This window comes from Aquila chrysaetos, unplaced genomic scaffold (assembly GCF_900496995.4).
Source record: "Aquila chrysaetos chrysaetos unplaced genomic scaffold, bAquChr1.4, whole genome shotgun sequence".
Taxonomy (NCBI): domain Eukaryota; kingdom Metazoa; phylum Chordata; class Aves; order Accipitriformes; family Accipitridae; genus Aquila; species Aquila chrysaetos.
The window spans coordinates 10035-29374 of NW_024470411.1; the positions used below are offsets into that span (position 1 = coordinate 10035).

The window sequence follows — 19340 nt, forward strand, 5'->3', positions numbered from 1 at the left end:
CCTAACGCGCCAGCGTTGAAACGGGGCTATTTATTGATTTATTTACAAAACGAGGGAGGGGGAAATAAAACACCGGGGGAGGGGGGGAGGGGAGGGGGAAGGGGGTGATGGACGCCGCTCACTTGAGAAACGCCACATCTGGGATCTTGCCTTCCACCTGAAAAGAGAAAAGAGAAAGGGGAGGCTCAGCCACAGGCACCCCCAGTTTGGGGGGGGGACAGGGAATGCTGGGTCGGATGCCCCCACCCCACTAAACCCACCTTCAGCTGGGTGAAGACCTGCCCGGCCCGACCATAGTCCCAGTCGTTGTCTTGCAGGCACCTGCGGGTGTAGGAGAGGGTGAAGGGGGGGGGACAGGGGGGCAGGGTCCCCGATTTTGGGGGGGGGTTAAGGGGGGGGGGGGGCGTGGGGGGGGCCAGGACTCACTTCTGGGACCACTCGAGGTTCATGCCCGACTGCATGGAGAAGGCGGCAAGCATCTCCTGCTGTTCGGCGGAGAGGGTGGGCACGGGGCTGGAAGAAGGGGTGGGCGCCGGCATGAGGAAGGCTTTGCGGATCTCCTCGGTGGTGGCGTTGCGGACGAAGAGCTCGTCGTTAACGATGCAGAGCCTGGGAGTTTTGGGGGGAAAGAGAGGGGAAGGGTGTGAGCACGGCGAGTGGGGGGACATACTGCCCACCTTCTACCGTACAGCCCAGTTGTGGGGATCGGAGAGGGCAACCGGAGCCGCTCGCCCAAGACCATGACCCAATGGCCATCGAAGATCTCTGAGGATGGCGACTTCGCCGCCTCCCCGGGTGACCCCAGCCACTGTGCTGTCACCCTCATGGCCAAAAATTGTCTCCTGACTTTCAGAAGGACCCTTCTGTGCTCCAGCTCCCTCCAGTCCTCTGGCACTGGGCACTGCAGGCAAAAGCCCGGCTCCGACCAGTGTGCCCAGGTGGCCAAGGTGGCTGATAGCCTCCCGGCTTGTGTCAGAAATAGCGTGGCCAACAGGACGAGGGGACGTGATCGTCCTTGTCCCCTCAAATACCGTGTTCGGTTTTGGACCCCAAGAAAGATATTGAGGTGCCGGAGCGTGGCCAGAGAAGAGCAACGAAGCTGGTGAAGGGTCTGGAGAACAAGAAAAGGGGCTGAAAGAACTGGGGGTGTTAACGACAGACTCTTAAGGGTCTTTTCCAACCTAAATGATTCTGTGATTAATTACACTAATGATTCTATGACCTCTTTGCACCCTCCCTGCGGGTGTTTATCATAAAATCACAAGATGGTTTGGGTGGGAAGGGGACTTTCCAAGCTCACTCAGTCCAACGCCCCTTGCCACAAGCCGGGCCGTCTTCACCGAGATCAGTTTGCTCAGAGCCCCGTCCAGCCTGACCTCAAATATTCCCAAGGACGGGGGCATCGACCACCTCTCTGGGCAACCTCTGCCAGCGTCTCACCACCCTCAGTATCAAAAATGTCTTAGATCTAGTCCGAATCTCCCCTTTCTTGAGTTTAAAACCGTTCCGCACCTCGTCCTGTTGCTACAGGCTCTGCTAAAAAGTCTGTCCCCATCTTTTAAGTATTGAAGGTCTCCCCGGAGCTTCCTCTGCTCCACACTGACCAGCCACAGCTCTCTCAGCCCTTCCTCACAGGACAGAGATGCTCCAGCCCCCTTCATCATCCTCACAGTCCTCAGCTAGACTCGCTCCCAGACATCCATCCCTACCGGAGAGCCCAGAATCGGACCCAGCGCCGATCAGAGCCACTCATCGGCACCCCTGGTTTTCAATCCACGCCGTTCTCTGTTCATCCTACTCCCGCATTGACAGCTTCTCCGTGAAACTCTTGCGGTGGGAGGTGGGGGGGCAGGCAGCAGGGGGGGACACGCAGTGCCAAAAGCGTGGGCGACATCTCGGTAGGCGATATCTGCCGCTTACCCAGTGTTGCCAGCCGGCACGGCGATGAACATCCGGGTGAAGGCGCGCACCGAGTCTCGGGATTTGCCGTCCACTGCGGAAGAGAGGGAGAGGAGATGGTGGGAGGAAGGCCTGCGGTGAGGCGGGGAGGTGGGGGGGGCACGGCGTTGGGGGCGGGGGGGGTGAAGCTCACCTTCCTTGAAGATCCCATGGACGGCAAAGCACAGCAGCGTGTTCTAGAAGAGAGAGGGGCCGGGTGAGGTGGGCAGCACAGTGCCTCAGTGGCGGGGGGGGGTGTGTCGGGGTGGGGAGGGGGGACACAAACAACCTGCTTCCCCCCCCCTCCTGGCTCACCGTCTGCGCGCAGATATCCACCATGAAGGAGTTGATGTCGTGTTGGGTCTTGGGAAGCTCGTTGAGGAAGGCCACCACGTTAAGCCGCGTGTGTTTGAGCAGTTTGAAGCGCATGGCTGGGGAGGGAGAAGAATGCTGAGCCCCCCCCCCACAGCAGACCCCAGCAAGGCTCAGCGCAGGGTGGGGGGCACAATGGGGGTGGGGAGCTTACTGGGGTCTTTCAGCTTCTTCACATTTCTGCTGTCCTTGAAATATTCGTTCAGGCTGTTCCTGCGGGGACAAGCGCTTGTAAAGGCTGCGCCAGGGCTGGTGGGGGGGTGGGTTCTGTCTCATGTCCCCCCCACCACTGGGACCAGCAGCAAAGGGACGTACCTGGGGGGGTTTTGGGGCCCAAATGGGATGCTGAGGGAGCAGCAGGCCCCATCGTGGTAGGCATCCAGCAGCCCCTGCCTGTCGCTGGAATCGTAGATGGAGTAATACCTGGTGGGGGCAGGAGGGGGGGAACATGGGGGGATGTGTAAAAGAGAGTCGGGGGCAAGACCCCCCACCCACCCCCACACCAGCACTCACTGCTGTAAGAACCGCAGCACCAAGACCTTCAGGTCGTCTGAGCCGAAGTAGCTGCCCTAAAGAGAGCAGGGGGGACAGTGCAGTTACTCCCCCGGTGACAGCCGCCCCCCAGCCTGCGATGGGGGCACGGAGCCCCCCCGCTCCAGCACCATGTCCCTACCTTGCACGGAGGCAGCGTCGTGGGTGCCTCCACGTCGAAGGCGATGGGTGGAGGGAGCTCGTGGCCATCCTGGGGGCGGGGGGGAAGGCAGAGACAGAGATGGGGGGAGCAAATCTCTTCTGCTGCCCACCCCGGCAGGGCTTGGCATCCCCCTCCTGCCCCTGGCAAGGCTCAGCGTCCCCACCCAGCCCCCTCCTGCCCCCCAGCAAGGCTCAGCATACCCCTCCTGCTCCCCAGCAAGGTTCAGTGCCCCCCCCTCCTGCCCCCCAGGAAGGCTTGGTGTTCCCCCCAGTCCCCTCCTTCCCCCCAGCAAGGCTCGGTGTTCCCCCCAGCCCCCTCCTGCCCCCCAGCCGGGTTCAGTGTCCGTCCGTCCCCCCACTCACCAGGCGCAGCAGCTTTGGGAAGCGCTCTCTGACGGAGCTGCCGAGAAAAGCAGAGTCAGTGCGGTGGCCGGGCCGCCCACCGGGGCCAGCCCTTTCCCCCATGGCAAACACCAACCCCCTCCCCGGGACCGCCTCCCCACCCCGGCCCCCCAACTTGCCTGCCCTCGCCGGAGCCATAGGTACGAGGGCACGTGGCGGGGCCACCCTACAGCTACCTCCCCAGCCCTTCCCTGATGTCGCAGCCCCCCTTTCCTGGGAGCCCAGTGCCATCCCCCCCCACCCCAGGGCTGCCCCTGCCCCTGGGGGGGGTCTTGGGCTGCATCTGATGAGGAACCGAGGGCCCTGCGGGCCAGCTCAGGACTTACCTGGCTCGTACTCACCTGGGTGCAGGCGCCCAGACAAGGGGGGAAGGGGGAAGAGGACAAACTCCCACCGGTCGTGGCACAACCGTTGGCATGACCCGACTGTTTACAGCCGCGGAGCCCCTGCATCGGGAGCGGTGGGGGGGGCCCCCAATCGAGCGAGCAACGAGAGGGGGTGAAGCAGGGTTTGGGGGGCTGGGTAGAGGGGTGGGCAGCCCCGGGCAGAGCCTCTTCTCCTTCGTGCCGCTCCCTCCCGGCCCCAGGAGCGCATGGGGGCTCCGGGTACAGCCGCATCCAGAGCCGAGGCCACTGCCCGCGCTGGGTGCCGGCGTCGGCGTGCCCAGGGGTGCCGCGGGGGGGCCTGCCCGGAGCGGGCTGAAGGCCTGCGCCAGGCCTGGGATAGCGAGAGCCTCCCCCGCGCCGGCCGCGGCTGAGCGGCAGCGTTTGGCCACTGCACGGCTGTGCCTGTCTTAGGTTGTTCCTCCCGTGAGGAATCTTACCCGTCTCTGGCTAGCCAGCCATCGTCGAGGGCCAAACGCGGGCGCAAGGAGGGGGGGGGAGGCAGCTCCGCAGGGGGAGGACGAGGGCAGCAAACGTGATGCCCCGTGCCATGTCCTGCAGCCCCTCAAAAGCCCGTGGAAGGGCGGAACGGTGTCGAAAGCCCCGTCTGCACGGCAGAGGGGTGGAAGTGGCAGGCAGGGAGCGGGGCGTTTTGGAGAAGAGGCTATGTACCCCAAGGGAGGAGGATGGGGAGGGGAGCAGCGAGGACGGGGAGGAGGGAGCAGGGAAAAAGCAGGGCTCCGAGCAGCTGAAACAGATCGGTCATCCTCCGGCAGATGGGCAATGGCCCGTCCTGGCCTCGCACCACGACCAGGGGCTGTGTGGGAACCTGGAGGCTGGGGAGGGGACGGGGGTGTCTGGGCACCGGTGAGCAGAAGGCACGGGGTGCGTGTGGGGGGGGGGGCGGCCTCTCTTCGTCCTGCCGTGCTGCCCCCCGCGGAGCAGGGGCGGCCCACGGGCCCCTAGGGCCGCCCCAAGGCTAACACTGACCTGATATAGGTAGACTGGTCCCGGAAAGCATCGCAGAGCGGGTTTCCGTCGAGCCAAAGCTCCTCCAGTTTGAGTCCCTTCACCTTGTCAAGCTCCCGGTCCGATTTCAGCTGCAGGGGGAGGTGAGGGGAGCAGGGTGTGAGGGGCCAGGGAGGGGACAGGGGGCACGTGGAAGGGATAGGGGGGAGCCTAGGATGGCACCCACCTCATTGCGAGAGAGATCGAGGATCTTGAGGCCGGCAGCTTTCTGCGCCAGCTCGGAAAGGTCGTCCAGGCGGTAGAGCTTGTTGCTGCTCAGGTTCAGGGACTGCAGCTGCAGGTACAGAGAGAGGGGGTTAGGAGAGGACAAAAACGGCGGTTAGGGGTGTCTGTCTGGTGCCGCCAGCGCAGGGAGAAGCATCCCATCCTCACCTCGGGGATGTTGTCCTCGATGATGCGCAGCACGACCAGCATGCAGCTCCGCTGGTTCAGCACCACGTCGATGCTCTGTGACACCAAATCTGGGAGCAGGGAGGGGACAGAAACAGGGGGTGAGATGTCACCCGCCGCAGCCCCCTCCTGCCCCTCGCATCCCTGGGGTGGCGAGCAGCACTCACCTGGGTCGACGCGGAGGCTCTTGAGATCCAAAGCACGCTGCGAACCATCATATCTCTTGCTCATGCAGAGCTGGGACAAAGCAACGAAGATGAAACCGAGCGGGCTCTGGCTCTTCCCCTCTGGCCAGAGCCCGCAGCCGCCCACCCCCCTCACCTTCAGTTGCTCAATCTCCTCTGGTTTCAGCTCGTTCTGTAAGGACTGAGGTGGAGCTGACGAGTTGATAACTATCACCACCTAGGAAAAGAACCGGAGCAGACCGTGAGGCAGAGTGTGTCAACAACGAACGCGCCCACGCAGAGCAGGGAGGAACGGCCCTGCCGTGAGATGACTCCCACTGGGAGCAGCCCCTGGTCTGTCCGCCCCAGCGGCGTGGGAGGAGCCGCAGAAGGAGCCACGCACCTTGTAGTTGTCCCTGTCGGTGATTTTTCGGGAAACCTGCTTAAGGGCGCTGGCAGTAGTGGCATCCTCCACATAAAACTGGGCCCGGTTGTGATCGTAGTGGAACTGAAAAGGGGATGGGTTGGGGTCTGGGCGGCAGCTCCCGCAGAGCTGGAACACGGCCGACCTCCTGAGGGGGCATGTACCCCCCCGCCCCCAGCCTGCCAGACCACCCCAATCTCCCCGAAAAGGGAAGCAAAACAAAACCTGGGCACCTGGGCCCTTCTCACCTCGACGGGAGTGAAAGGGACGCTGCAAAGGTTCTGGATGGAGCTCAGCAGCCACGACTTATCATATTTCTTCCCATACGGAATCTAAGAAAGAATTGGCCCAGCGTCAGGGCACAGACAGGGCTGGCAACAGCGCACGCGGCTTCACCACTTGTGGTAGAACTGCCACAGCCCTGCCTGGGCCATGCGTGTTGCAGCTGGGCAGGATGCAGCTGCCTCCTGCGTAAGCCTGAGAAGAGAAAAGAGAAGAGAAAAGAGAAGAGAAAAGAGAAGAGAAAAGAGAAGAGAAAAGAGAAGAGAAAAGAGAAGAGAAAAGAGAAGAAAAAAGAGAAGAAAAAAGAGAAGAGAAAAGAGAAGAGAAAAAGAGAGAAGAGAAAAGAGAAGAGAAGAAAGGACAAAGAGAAGGACAAAGGGAAGGACAAAGGGAAGGACAAAGACTAGACTAGACCAGGCTATTTCAGTTGGAAAAGACCTACAACAATTATCTGGTCCAACTGCCTGACCACTTCAGGGCTGACCAAAACTTAAATTGTGTTATTAAGGGCATTCTCCAAATGCCTCTGGAACCCTGACAGGCTCGGGGCATCAACCACCTCTCCAGGAAGCCTGTTCCAGAGTCTGACTGCCCTCTCAGTAAAGAAATACTTCCTCATATCCAGTCTAAAGCTCCCCTGGCACAACTCTGAACTGTTGCTATCGCTGGATCCCAAGAAGAAGAGCTCAGCACCTCCCTCTCCATGACCCCTCCTCAGGAAGACACAGAGCATGATGCGGTCACCCCTCAGCCTCCTTCTTTCCGATCCCCTCTCTGGACCAGCTGGTTCAGCTGGTTCTGCTGGGTTTGATGCCCCCCCAGGATGGGGTTTGCCCTCTCAGCTGACTCACGTTGAGCCTGCTGCCCCCCCCCAGCACCCCCAGATCCCTTTCTGCAGGGTGGCTCTCCAGCTGGTTCATCCTTGTGCCTGGCGTTACTCCCTCCTGGCTGCACAATCTGGCATTTCCCCTCATTAAATAACATCTCCTTAATCGTAATCCAAAATAAATCGCAGAACCATTTAGGTTGGAAAGGACCCTTAAGACCATTGACTCCGTCATTAACACAGCCAACTCCACCACTAAACCAGGTCCCTCAGCCCCACGTCTACATGTCTTTTAAACTCCTCCAGGAATGGCAACTCGACCCCTTCCCTGGGCAGCCTGTCCCAATGCTTGACAACCCTTCGGGTGAAAAAATTGGTCCTAATATCCCAGCTAAACCTCCCCAGGCACAACTTGAGGCTGTTTCCACTCGTCCCATTGCTTGGGATGAGAGATCTCCTCCTACACCTCGCTACAGTCTCTTTGCAGGTAGTTGTAGAGAGCGATAAGATCTCCCCTCAGCCTCCTTTTCTCCAGACTAAACACCCCCACTTCCCTCAGCCGCTCCTCATAGGACAGCAACAGGGTGACGATGGCCACGGTCTCCGTCCCCACGCTGCCTAAAGACACGTATCGTCATCCCCATCGCCATGTCATGAAAAAGCAGGTGACAACGGCCACGATCCCCGTCCCTGCGCCGCCTGCCCCACTCACAGTGATCTTGAACCAGTTCCTGCACCCGCTGTCACGGCTGGTGCTGCTGCTCCGCTCCGGGGTGGGAAGGTCTCGTCTGACCGTGATGTGGATGTTGGCTGTGCGGTTTGGCCGTGGCCCGTAGGGCAAGCTAGAAACAATGAGACAAGATTAGGGGGGTGGGAGGGAAAGCCCTGGACCCTCCAGCCCCCCCCCCCCAGCCCCGGGGTGGCTCTGTGGGGCTCCCCCAGCCCACAGCCGTCCGCACTCACTATCGGTTGCGGGGCCCGTCGTGGGCCTCGCTCATAGGGACGTCGCCGTCATCCTCCTCCAGCCGTGCGCGGACACCGGGACCACCGCGGTTACGAGAGCGGTGGTTCATCTCGCTGTACATCTTCCCGCGGAAAGGGCCGCGACCCTTCTTCCTGCGGCCCGAGAAACCTCGGCCGCCCACACGGTCATCGTGTTCTGTCCCGGGTAACACTGCTGTCAGCTCTCGCGCCGGGCTGCTCCCGGCCTCGGGGTCTCTCCCACCCTGGATGCCGGTCCCATCTTCTCTCCAGGGTCCCCTCTCGTCAGCCCCCGTCCCTTCTCCCTGGGCCCCCATTCCCTCTCCCCGGGGTCCCCTCCCGACCCTCCAGTCACCGTCTCTTTTCCCCGGGGTCCCCCGTCCCCGTCTCCTCTCCCTGGGCCCCCATTCCCTCTCCCCAGGGCCCACTCCCGACCCTTCAGTCCCCGTCTCCTCTCCCTGGGCCCCCTCCCGACGCTCCCCATCCTTGTTCCCTCTCTCCGGACCCCCCTCCTCTCTCGCCGGGGCCCTCTCTCCCCTCTCCCCGGGCCCACGGACCGGGCCCAGCGCCGCCTCCAACCGCCCTGGCCTACAGAACTCCCCTCCCCGACATCGCCCGGGCCCGGGGCTCCCACCAGCCGCTCCCAGCTTTCTTCTTCCCCTCCTGGCCCACCCGGGACCCGCCACCCACGCTCCCCCGACCCTCGCTCACCGCTGTACCCCCCTTTGCCCTCCTCCGCCATCGCCGCCGCCCGCTACCGGCACCCGCGGCCTCACCGCCGCGGCCACACCCCCCCAGCGTCACTTCCGCCCGGAGGTCACCACCTCTGCAAGCGCATGCGCGCTCACCGCCCCCTCCCCCCCCAACGGCATCGCTCCTGCCGAAACCGCAGGTTCGAGTCCCGTTCCCGGAGGAATAGGCAGCGTAGGGGTCATCGGGGTCCCACGGATTTAATGGGGGTCTGCAGCCCCCCCCGGGGGTCCCGCAGCCCTCCCAGGGATCCCACAGCCCATCCAAGGAGGGGGCTAACCGGCTTTAATAGGGTCCACAACCATCTCCCCCCCCCCAGGGTCCCACGGCTTTAATAGGGGGCTGCAGCCCCTCTGGGGGTCCAGGGCTTGGCGGGGGGGTGAGGGGGGGTGTCTGGCAGCATTCCCGGGATTCCCGGCCCACCGGGAGGGTCTGCAGCCCCCATGACTGGGCGGACACGGGGACCGGCCTCAGCGTAGGCTGCAGGACACATTGCGGGGGGGCTGCCCCCACCTCCCTGGCCCAGCCCAGCCTTTGTGGTGGGGGGCACACAAAGGGGTCCCAGGCAGGACCCTGCCCCGTCCCCACGCAGATGTCCGTCTCCGAGCCCCGCAGAGCACAGACTGAGTCCGTCTGTCCCGGCCGGTGGGACAGGGAGGGGGTCAGGCCTGGCTCAGGCCAGGAAAACAACGAAGACGATGAAGAAGACGATGAGGATGAGGAAGATCTTGACCATCAGCCAACGGTTGGAGGTGACCGACTGGAAATACTTGAGGATCTCCCCGTGGGCCGCTTCCACGTTCAACTGCGCGTCCTCCACGCTGGCGTCGATCCTGCGGGCAAAGGAGACAGGGGTGGGGGAACGGGACAGTCGGACGGAGGCCGAGGGGACGGACGGACGGACAGTGAGGGTGGGGAGGGGGGGGGCCGGTACCTCTGGATCGTCTCCTCCTGCTCCTTCACCATGTGCGCCAGCTGCTGGAAGATGGAGCCCAGCTCCACGATGGTGGATTCAATGTTCTGCATCGTGTCTGCCCGGCTCTGGATATAGGAATCCTGGGGGCAAGCACAGACGCCAGGGCCATTGCTCAATATGTTCCCCCCCGCAGGTCACTCGAGGAGGGGGGGGTTGTGTGATGCGTGTGTTGTCCCCCCCCCCAACCCTCCCCAGGCTCACGTCCCCACCTGCTCGTCGATCAGCTGTAGCTGTTGGCTCGTCCGTGCGTCCATCTCGATGGCCACTGCGCCGGCGCGCTGCGGGTCGTCCTGCAGCACCGCGGAGCTGCCTGCGGGGAGAGCGGGGGGGGGCCTGAGCAGGGTGGGGGCAAAGACACACACCCCTGCATGCACCCCGGTCCCCCCACACCCCCCAAAATCCCGGCACTCACCTAGGTTGCTGGCAGCGAGGGGTAAAGCAGAGACGGGGGCGCGGGAGAAATGCTCGCGGCGGCTCCGCTGCTGCTTCAGGTTCTTGTCCGGGGGGGGGGAAAGGGGGTTTAGGGGGGTCGGGGGGGGTGAATGGGAGGGCTTGGGGGGGGTCGGGGGGGGGGGGGCAAGGACTCACCTCTGTCCGCACCTCCAGCACCGACTTGAAGTCGTTGGACATGGAGGCCAGTTTGGACTGAGAAGGGAAGAAAGGAGATCAGCTTGGGGGTTGGGGGGGGCTGCGTGTGTGTCACCCCCACTCGCCGCCGTCCCTGTCCCCACCTGCAGCGACACCACGACGGTGTTGGAGTGGGTCTGGACGTGCCGCCCACTCTGGCCCCCCCTGGCCCGCACCACCTCCTGCAGCTGCGCGATCTGCTTGTTCAGGCTGTTGATATCCTGCAAGTGGTGGGGGGGTGGGGGTCAGGGACACTCCCTAATGTGCCCCCACCCACCCCCCAAAAACCCCGGCCCCCACCTGCTTGATGATGTAGGTCAGCTCCTCGATCTCCACCGCTTTGTCATCGAAGAGGGACTTCCGCTTGGCCACTGCCAGCATTGGCCAGGGGACAACGTGGAGGGGGGGCTGCCATCAGGGCATGCTCCTTCCCCCCATCAAATTATCCTTCCCCCCCCCCCCCGACCCCCCCCTTCCTCCCCACTCACGGATCGTCAGCTTCTCCAGCTTGGCAAAGGTATTGCTCAGATCCTTCCCGATGCGCCTGGAGAGCGGAGAGGGGCCTGTCAGAGCCGGGGGGGGGGCACCCCCTCCCCACCCCCCCATCCTACCCCACCCGGGGGGGGCACCCCGACCTCCCATCCCATCCCCCTCTTGCCCCCCCCCCCCCACCCGGGGACCCATGCTTCCCCCCCCCCCAAAACCCGTGCTGCCATTCCTGGGGACACCCCCTCCCTCCTCCTTCTCGGGGTGCCCCCCCCCACCTCCCTGGTGTCCCCCCCCCCCTCACTTGGCCATGAGGCTGAACTCGCTGCGCTGCCGCCCGACGCCCGGAGCCGCTCTGCCGGGCTGCACCCCGTCCTGCAACCGGGAGAAAGGGGGGGGTGTAAGGCAGAGGGGGACCCCCCCGCTTGTGGGGGGGGGCACACACACACGACACACGCTCCCCCCCTCCCCCCCAACAGCGGACACCCACCCACCTGCCGGCCCTGCAGGGATTTGCAGGCGGAGAGAAACTCCTGGGTCCGGTCACGGCACGACATGGCGTCCGGGGGGGGCGGTGGTGGGGGAGCCGGTGGGGGGAGCACGGTTTGTGTCTGGGGGGGCCCCAGGTAAACGCCCGGTTCCCGCTGCCTAGAGCCGTGCCGGCGCCGCGCGTTCATCGGGGCTCATCACCTGCCGCTGCCGGGGGAAGGGGGGGGGGTCAGCACCCCGGCTGGGACCCCCCCAAAAGCCCGAGACCACCGGGGACCCGGCCTAACCGAGACCCCCCCCCCTCCAAAACCCCGCGCTGGCGCCCGCGGGGGCGGGGCGGGAGGTCCTGGAGGGGCGGGGCCACGCGCGTGCGCTGCCGGGTTTAGCCCCGCCCCCCCCTCTCGCGCTCGCTCTCCCCCCCCCCCCCCCGCTCTTCCCCGCCCGGCGCCGCCACGCGCGCTCACCGGGATTCGGGTCGGGCCGGGCGCCGCTGCCGGGATCCACCGGCCGCGCTGACGTCACTGCCACGTCTCTCTTCCCTCCCCCGAGAGCGTCATGGGCCCGTCAGTCCTCCGGAAGTTGAACTCTATGGGTCGGCAGTCTTTCAAGAAAACGGAAGTGCCGGTCAGTCCTCCGGAAGTCGCACTCTGAAAGGGCCCTAGCGACAGACTCCGCCCTTAGAGACGGCCTGGGAGCGCAGCGGCTCCGCCCCTAGTGACAGGCTCCGCCCCTAGCGACCGCCAGGGAGTAGAAGGGCCCCACCCCTAGCAACCACGAGGGAGTAGAAGGGCCCCACCCCTAGCAACCACGAGGGAGTAGACAGGCCCCGCCCCTAGCGACCACCAGGGAGAAGGGCCCCGCCCCTAGCGACCACCAGGGAGTAGAACAGCTCCACCCCTAGCGACTACCAGGGGGTAGAACGGCCCCTCCCATAGCGACAGGCTCCACCCCTAGCAACCACGAGGGAGTAGAAGGGCCCCACCCCTAGCGACAGGCCCCACCCCTAGCGACCACCAGGGAGTGAAACGGCCCCGCCCTTAGCGACAGGCCCCGCCCCTGGCAACCAGACCAGCCTCCCCAGCAAACAGCCCCTCCCCTAGCAACCGCTACCCACCAGGCCACGACAGTAACAACCACCATCACCCTTAGCAACAGGGCCTCCCCCCTCTACCCAGCCGCCCTCCCCGTCCGGTGACCTCACCGTGATGCCATCGGATGACCTCATAGCCCACCTCCCCAGGTCGAGACCCCCCTCTCCTCCAAGCCCCCCTCCCTCCGTTGGATGGACCCAGGCGTCCGGGCAGTGAGGAACGGAGCCGGGATCGGCCTCAGCGGCTTTTATTGGGAAGGGGGGGCGGTCGGGAGGGTCCCATCGGCGGCAGAAGCGGGGTGTGTGTGTGTGTGTCCCGGTCCGGCGCCCCCGGTGGTCCCCGCGGTGGGTGGTCCCGTTGCTGGATGGTCCCGGCGGTGGGTAGTCCCGGCGGGGGTGTCACTCTCCCTTCTTGTAGTCCTCGAGGTGGGCGAGCACCCAGGCGGCCGGGCCCAGGCAGGACGCGAACATGACGACGAAGGCCACCACACTCTCCTGCAGGCACAGCGCCGTCAGCTCCGGGATCCGTCCACCCCCACCCCACCAAGGTCACTCACCCACCGTCCCGGTTCCCGCCCTGTCCCCGAACAGCTCCCACGCTCACCCCAGGCCCCACCGGCTGCTCCGGCGGCCCCGAGACGATGCCGCGTCGAGCCTGACCGGGCCGGGTCGCGGAGCGCAGAAGGGAACGAGCCAGGCGGGCGGCGATCTGCATGGCGGCGGCGAAAGCGGAAATACCGGGGCGAGTCACTACCGGCGGAAGAAGGTAGGCGGGGACGGATGCTCCTCCCCCTTTACGCACCCACCTCTGCTCCCTGTACACAACGCCCCGCCCCCGAGCTCAGACCCCGCCCCATACGGACGCCCCTGCGTCCAATCCCCGCCCACCTCACACTACCGCCCCGTGCGCCCAGGCCCCTCCCATTGACCACAGCCACTGCCCAGGCCCCGCCCCCTCACACAGCAGTCTCTTTGCCCCGTGCTCAGACCCCGCCCCCCTTGCACCGAGGCCACACCTCCCGCGCTCAGGCTCCACCCTCCCCGAGTGCGGAGGGGTCATTACTCAGCTCCAGGACACGCTGGGAAGCGCAGTCCTCCAGTCCGAGGGGGGCGCTATTCCCCCAGTAAATAACTGGGAAGCATCCTGCCCCTCCCCCACCCCGAGGCCAAATTAAACTTTTATTATTATTTATTTGTTACATACAAACGAAATCGCTGAAAAAACCAACCAAACAAACAAACAAAATAAAAAAAACAGGGGGTGGGGGGAAGGGGCCTCGACTCCTGCGAGGCACCATAAACAACCAAAATGGGCAAACCTCCCCTTCCAGCCCCAAAATGAACCATTGCCCCTCCCCCAGCCCCCCAATGAGCCCCCCCCACCCCAGGAGGGGGATGGGGTGGGGGGGTTTGTGTGTCATGTCCTCCCCCCCCCATCACCCATTCGGTGACCGGAGGCGGGGGTTACAGGCAGGTTGGGTACCCATCCCCGAGGTGAGGAGGTGTTTTGGGGGCAAAACCTTGAGATTTGGGTACAGAAAGCGGTGGGGGAGGGGCTCAGTGACAGCAGCCCCCGCAGTGTCCCCCCCCGGGGTGGGGGTGACTCTCCCCGAACTTGGTGCGACGGCTGAGGATCTCGTAGGAGGAATCGTCCCCGCAACAGCCGGAGACGCTGGGGGAGGCGGCGTCCACCTCGAACCTGGGGGGGGGGCATGGTGTCACCCCGACCCCCCCGTGTCACCTGGACCACCCCCTGTGTCACCTCAACCCCCCCCCCCCGTGTCACCCTGACCCCCCCTGTGTCACCCTCCCTGGCTGGCCGAAGCTACGGGGAGAGGGAGGGGAGGGAGGTGATGGGGGGGGTGGAATGGCTGGAACGGGAAGGGGGGAAACACCCAGAAAAGGGTAAAAACACCCTAAAAACAGCCAGAAAAGGGGTTAAAAACACCTGGGGAAGGGCTGAAAAAAACAAAACACCCAGAAAACGGGGTGAAAACACTCTAAAAATACCCAAAAAAGGGATTAAAACCACCTAAAAATACTTGGGGAAGACATTAAAAAAAACACCCAGAAAAGGGAGGGGGGGGACGGGATACACGGAAAACAGGTTAAAAACACCTGGAAAAGGGGGTTAAAACACAACCGGAAAAAGGGTAAAGGAAACCGCCCACAAAAGAGACTAAAGAAAAAAAAAAACCACCAAACCACCAAAAACCCCACAAAAAAGGGGCTTTAAAAAAGAAAAACAACAAAAAAAAACCCAGCCAAAAACAACAGAAAAAGGTTTTTAAAACAAACAAACAAAAACCAAAGAGAAAAGGGGGTTAAAAAAAATAAATGGAAAAGAAAGGCCTAAAAAAAAAAAATCACCTGGAAAAGGGACTAAAAACCCCTTAGAAAAAGGGCTCAAAACCCCCAAAACACCCAGAAAAGGAGGAAAACAACCCCAAACCTTGGAAAAGGAGGTAAAAAATCACACCTGGAAAACGGGGATACGCCTCCCCCCATGAAAAATGGGGCAAAAAACCCAGGAAAGGGGCTAAAACCACCCACAAACCTGGAGAAGAGGTTAAAAGACACCCTAAAAACACCTAGAAAATGGGGTTGACACCCACAAAATAGACTTAAAACACCCAGAAAATGCCCGGAAAAGCGGGTTAAAAACCACCCAGAAAAGAGGATAACCTTCCCCCCAACACCCCAAAATCACCTGGAAAAGGGGTAAAAAAACCTGGAAAAAGGGGTCCAAACAACTCCCTGGAAAGGAAGGCGTTAAAAAATCAGCTGGAAAAAGGGCAAAAACCCCCAGGAAAAGGGGAAAATACCCTTGGAAAAGGGGAAAATACCCTTGGAAAAGGGGAAAATACCCTTGGAAAAGGGGCTAAAACACCCCAGAGAAGGGTAAATACTCCTGGAAAAGGGGTTAAACCCCCCCTGGAAAATGGGCTTAAAAAAATCCAGAAAAGGGGCTTAAAAAAAAAAAACCACAAAAAACACCCCCAGAAAAGGGGCTAAATACACCCCCAGAAAAGGGGCTAAATACACCCCCAGAAAAGGGGCTAAAAAAGCCCTGGAAAAAAGGTTCAAACCCCCCAGAAAAGGGGCTAAAAACCCTCGGAAAAGAGTCTAAAAACCCTCAGAAAAAGGGCTAAAAAGCTCCAGAAAAGGGGCAAATCCCCCTGGAAAAGGGGTTCAAACCCCCCGGAAAAGGGGCTCTCCCCTGGGACCTGGCGCCGAGGGGGGGGACCCGAGCACCCACCTCTCTCGGCTGCCCCTGCCCCGCCTGCCCGCGTCGCCCGGCCCCGGCACGTTGCCAGCGCACTGAAAAGACAGTCGTGCGAACAACGTGTTACAGACGGACGGACAAACCCCCTTCCTCCTCCTCCTCCCCCCGTGCCCCGGGCTAGAAAACGGGGTAAAACCAAGCAAATCTGGGTGGTTTTTTTTACACTTACTGGAGCGCTTCTCGGAAGAACTGATAGGCGCCGTGGTTGTGTTTAAAGACAGTCAGCATCACCTTCTTCATCTGCGTGCTGAGTGGGGGAGGAAGGGAAAACAGAGAGGGGGGGCTCAGTGAGGGGTTGGCAGCCCCAAAACCACCTGTTTTTCCCCCAGAAAAGCTGTCGGTTGTCACCTGTTGGCCACCAGCTGGAGGATCTGTAGGAGGAACTTGCCCAGTCCTCGCCGCCGGACTCTGCTCTCCAGCTGCACCTCGTAGCTGCAGGGATAAAACCACCACATGCTGTGTTATAAAGTAGGGGAGACCCTTTTTTGGGTTTTTTTACCCCATTTTTGGGGATACCCACCAGTAGAGGACCTCGTCACCACACTCGACGTCGAAGCGGAAGTGGGAGAAGGCGACAGGGCCGGCGCCAGACTCGCGGGCGATCAGGTACCAGGCCCGGTCGTCCCGCAGCTCCTCCCGCTTCTCCCGTTCCTTCCAGCCCCACTCGCTCTGCTCGTACCTGCCCGTTTGGGGTGAAAAACAAGGATTTGGGGGCAAAATCTACCAATGGTTGGGAGACAAAGTCTTCACAATGATTTGGAGGGGCAAAAAAACCCCCAAACCTCAGCGATTTTGGGGGCTAAAATCCCCAAACCCCAGCGATTTGGGGGGGCAAAAGATCCCCAAACCCCAGCGATTTGGGGGGGCAAAAGATCCCCAAACCCCAGCGATTTGGGGGGGGCAAAAACCCACCCCCAACAATCTCGGGGGTAAAAAACACCCCCAACGATCGTGGGGGAGAGCGAAAAACACTCCCACCCAACCACTCTGGGGGACAAAACCCAAACCCCAACAATTTTGGGACAAAAAACTCCTCCACAATATGGGGGGGAGGGGGAAGCTCCATGATTTTGGGGCACAAAAAACCCACCCCAATGATTTTGGGGCCCCGAAAAACAACACACCCCCCCCAGGGATTTGGAGGAGCAAAAAACGCCCCCCCCCCCCCCCCCCCCCCCCCCCCCGATTTGGGATCGCAGCGAGCAAGGGTTTCCTCCCAGAGACCGGCGAGGGGCTGGAGCACCCGTGAGCCCTCCCAGCGCAGCGCCGGGATCTCGGCATCGCAGTTGTGCCGCGTTGACGGGTGGCTTTGCCGGCGGCGAAGCACGACTCACAGTGTCTGCATGTTGGCCTTGGTCAGCTCGAAGGCCCACTCGAGGGTGGTGGGCTCCAGCCCGGAGACGCGCTTGCACTCGATGGCGACGTTCAAACTGCGGGAGATGCCGGGAGGGAAACGGCGTCGGCACCGGGGATACGCCGGCGGCGCCGGGAACAGCTTCGGTGACACCGCGATGGGCAACACTCACCCGTTCCGGTCGTATTTCTTGAAAACTGGGAAAGCTTCGAGGGGATCTTCAAGCTGGAAGAAACCAAAAGGCACATTGGAAAAACAAGCAGGGAAGTTTCATTCCCACCTGCCAGGCCCTGCTCTGTGGCAGGGGAGGTTTATCAGCAGTTTTGTGGGGTTTTTACCCTGTTTTTCACCCTGCTAGCGAGGGGGACACTCACTTTGTTGGCGGCTTCCACCTTGGCGCAGACGGCATCCATGGCCGCTCGCTCCTCCAGGCGCTTTTGCTTCTTCTCCTTGGCTTTGCTCGATTTCCTCTGTGGTGAGCAGCAGAAAAAAAAAAAAAAAAAAAAAAAGGGAATTTTCACTAAATCTGGGTTATTTTAACAAATACCAAAGCTCCGCCCACCAACAGCAAAAAAGTTTTGCCCAGAAATTAATAATAATTAAAGTCCACAAAGACAAAAATAAGCAAGTTGGAGGTGAGGAACGGGGTTTGCCACAAAATCCTTGCAAAAAAGTGATTTTGGGGTAAAAAAACCAGCGTTTTGCTGAGCTCATAGGGGTGTGTTGAACCCTCCCGGTCACTGTGGGAGCGGGAAAGCTTTGCTGCATCCTGCTCCTCAGGGCCATCAGCACTGGAGTAATTAAATTAGCGGGGTTTTGCCCCAGAATCTTGGTGTTTTAACAAAGTTGGCACTCGTAAGACAGGCTGGAACAGGGAGGTGGCACCGAGCAGCATCTACATAAAGTTAACACTTGCAAACATTTCTTTCTGTTGAATTTTAGGAGTCCCCTACCAGAAATAACCCAAGCATAGGTGATTTTACCCCAAAATGAAGGAGGGGAGACCCACAATCCTGCTGGGATCCCTCCAAATCCCTGGCGAGCCCCAAAGACCCGCAGGGTGTCAAAGCGGGTCTGGGGATTCCCAAGCTTCACTCCCACTAGAACCAAGTTAAACACAGCCAAAAATCAGCATTTTACAGGAAAAATGCTGATGCACGTGGTTTTGGGAGCAGGACAGAGCAAGCCTCCCCCCAAAAATACACCTGTCGGCATTTCTGGGGGTAATTAAGGAGTTTTTGAGGGTTGGAGCAGTGTTTCCTCCCTAGCACCTGCCGCTGGCTGGGAGGCAGACCCTAAAAGCTCTAATTTTGGCTCGTTTCGGGGAGAAAACCTGCAGGTTTTCCGGTGGTTGGGGTCCATGGTTAGAGGAGAGGTGGGTTGAGGTCTCCGAGATCTCCCAGTGTCCCTGCAACCCCCCCACAGAGACCCCCAAACCCCTTGGGGCCTCTGAACGCACCCTACTGCACCCCAAACACCTGCCCTTCTCCCCTGCCCCCCCAAAACCAAGACACCCACCTCAGAGACCCCCCCCATCCCCCTAAACAGCCCCAAATGCCCCTTCAAACCCCCTCAGAGACTCCCCCACCTCCCTCCCACCTTCCTTAACCCCCTTCCACAGAGGCCCAAGCCCCTCATAGGGTCCCACATTTCCTCACGGGAGCCTCAAGTTCCCTCGCAGGAGCCTGAAGTTGCAATGAAAGGTCCCAAAGGCTCTCAGAGGGTCCCAAATCTCCTCATAGGAGGCCCCAAGAGCTCAGAGGGTCTCACATTTCTTCATGAGAGCCCCAAATCCCCTCGGAGGGTCCCAAATCTCCTCACAGGAGCCCCCAGTCCCCTCACACAGCCGCAAATATCCTCATAAGAGCCCCTAACGTCCTCAGATGGTCCCCAATCCCTACGAAACATCCCAAATCTCCTCACAGGAACCCCCAAATCCCCTTAGAGGGTCGCAAATCCCCTCACAGAAGCCCTACATCACCTGATAGAAGCCCCCCCATCCTCTCAGACAGCCCCAAATCGCCTGAGAGGAGCCTCAAAAGCTCCGCCCCTCCCCCTTCTTCTCAAGACGAGCTCCCCTGGCCTGGCCTGGCCCCGGCCCCACTCACCCCCATGGCGGCGACGAGCGCGGCCGCGGCGGCTCCTCACGGCGCGGGGGCGCGGAGGAGACTGAGGGAGCGCGCGCGGGAGCGCGCCTTATATATAAGGGGGGGAGGAGGAGGAGGAGCGCGAGGCCCTCGAGCCTGCGGCCGGCCAGCGCCACTGCGCCTGCGCGGCGGGGAGGTGGGCGGAGAGCGGGGAACGCGCACGCGCCTTTGCCGAGGAGGCGGGGAAGGGATGGGGGGGGGGGGACGCGCGTGCGCCGTAGGGGCGGGGGAGGGAGGGAAGGAGGGAGGAG

At 61.7% G+C, this 19340-nt stretch overlaps 3 protein-coding genes across 4 annotated transcripts; all 3 read right to left on the minus strand.

Moving 5' to 3' along the window:
- Window positions 1-43: 43 nt before the first annotated feature.
- On the minus strand, window positions 44-8716 carry NXF1 (nuclear RNA export factor 1). Its single transcript, XM_030007040.2, has 21 exons — window positions 8596-8716; window positions 7867-8062; window positions 7616-7745; window positions 6044-6127; window positions 5775-5879; window positions 5529-5609; window positions 5375-5444; window positions 5190-5278; window positions 4984-5091; window positions 4779-4888; window positions 3367-3403; window positions 2984-3052; window positions 2824-2879; window positions 2626-2733; window positions 2465-2523; window positions 2254-2369; window positions 2093-2135; window positions 1921-1993; window positions 427-609; window positions 261-321; window positions 44-157 (listed from the first exon to the last, which is right to left on the minus strand). Exons 1-21 carry the CDS (start codon window positions 8624-8626, stop codon window positions 119-121), a joined length of 1848 nt encoding a protein of 615 aa, XP_029862900.1. The 5' UTR covers window positions 8627-8716; the 3' UTR covers window positions 44-118.
- Window positions 8717-8818: 102 nt separating this feature from the next.
- On the minus strand, window positions 8819-11885 carry STX5 (syntaxin 5). The gene is made up of 11 exons (XM_030007036.2): window positions 11677-11885; window positions 11218-11419; window positions 11028-11098; window positions 10726-10781; window positions 10538-10608; window positions 10342-10458; window positions 10199-10255; window positions 10023-10104; window positions 9820-9920; window positions 9569-9690; window positions 8819-9467 (listed from the first exon to the last, which is right to left on the minus strand). Exons 2-11 carry the CDS (start codon window positions 11398-11400, stop codon window positions 9308-9310), a joined length of 1020 nt encoding a protein of 339 aa, XP_029862896.1. The 5' UTR covers window positions 11401-11419; window positions 11677-11885; the 3' UTR covers window positions 8819-9307.
- Window positions 11886-13473: 1588 nt separating this feature from the next.
- Window positions 13474-19219, minus strand: LOC115338459 (N-alpha-acetyltransferase 40). 2 transcript variants are annotated; one of them, XM_030007038.2, is made up of 9 exons: window positions 19051-19219; window positions 17317-17412; window positions 17115-17167; window positions 16923-17018; window positions 16109-16267; window positions 15937-16020; window positions 15758-15835; window positions 15562-15623; window positions 13474-14001 (listed from the first exon to the last, which is right to left on the minus strand). In XM_030007038.2, the coding sequence occupies exons 1-9, from the start codon at window positions 19054-19056 to the stop codon at window positions 13739-13741; spliced, it is 897 nt and encodes a 298-aa protein (XP_029862898.1). In that variant the 5' UTR covers window positions 19057-19219; the 3' UTR covers window positions 13474-13738. The 2 variants fall into 2 exon arrangements, with proteins under 2 accessions (XP_029862898.1, XP_029862899.1); XM_030007039.2 differs by lacking the exon at window positions 15562-15623 and having other exon boundaries at window positions 13813-14001.
- Window positions 19220-19340: the final 121 nt, after the last annotated feature.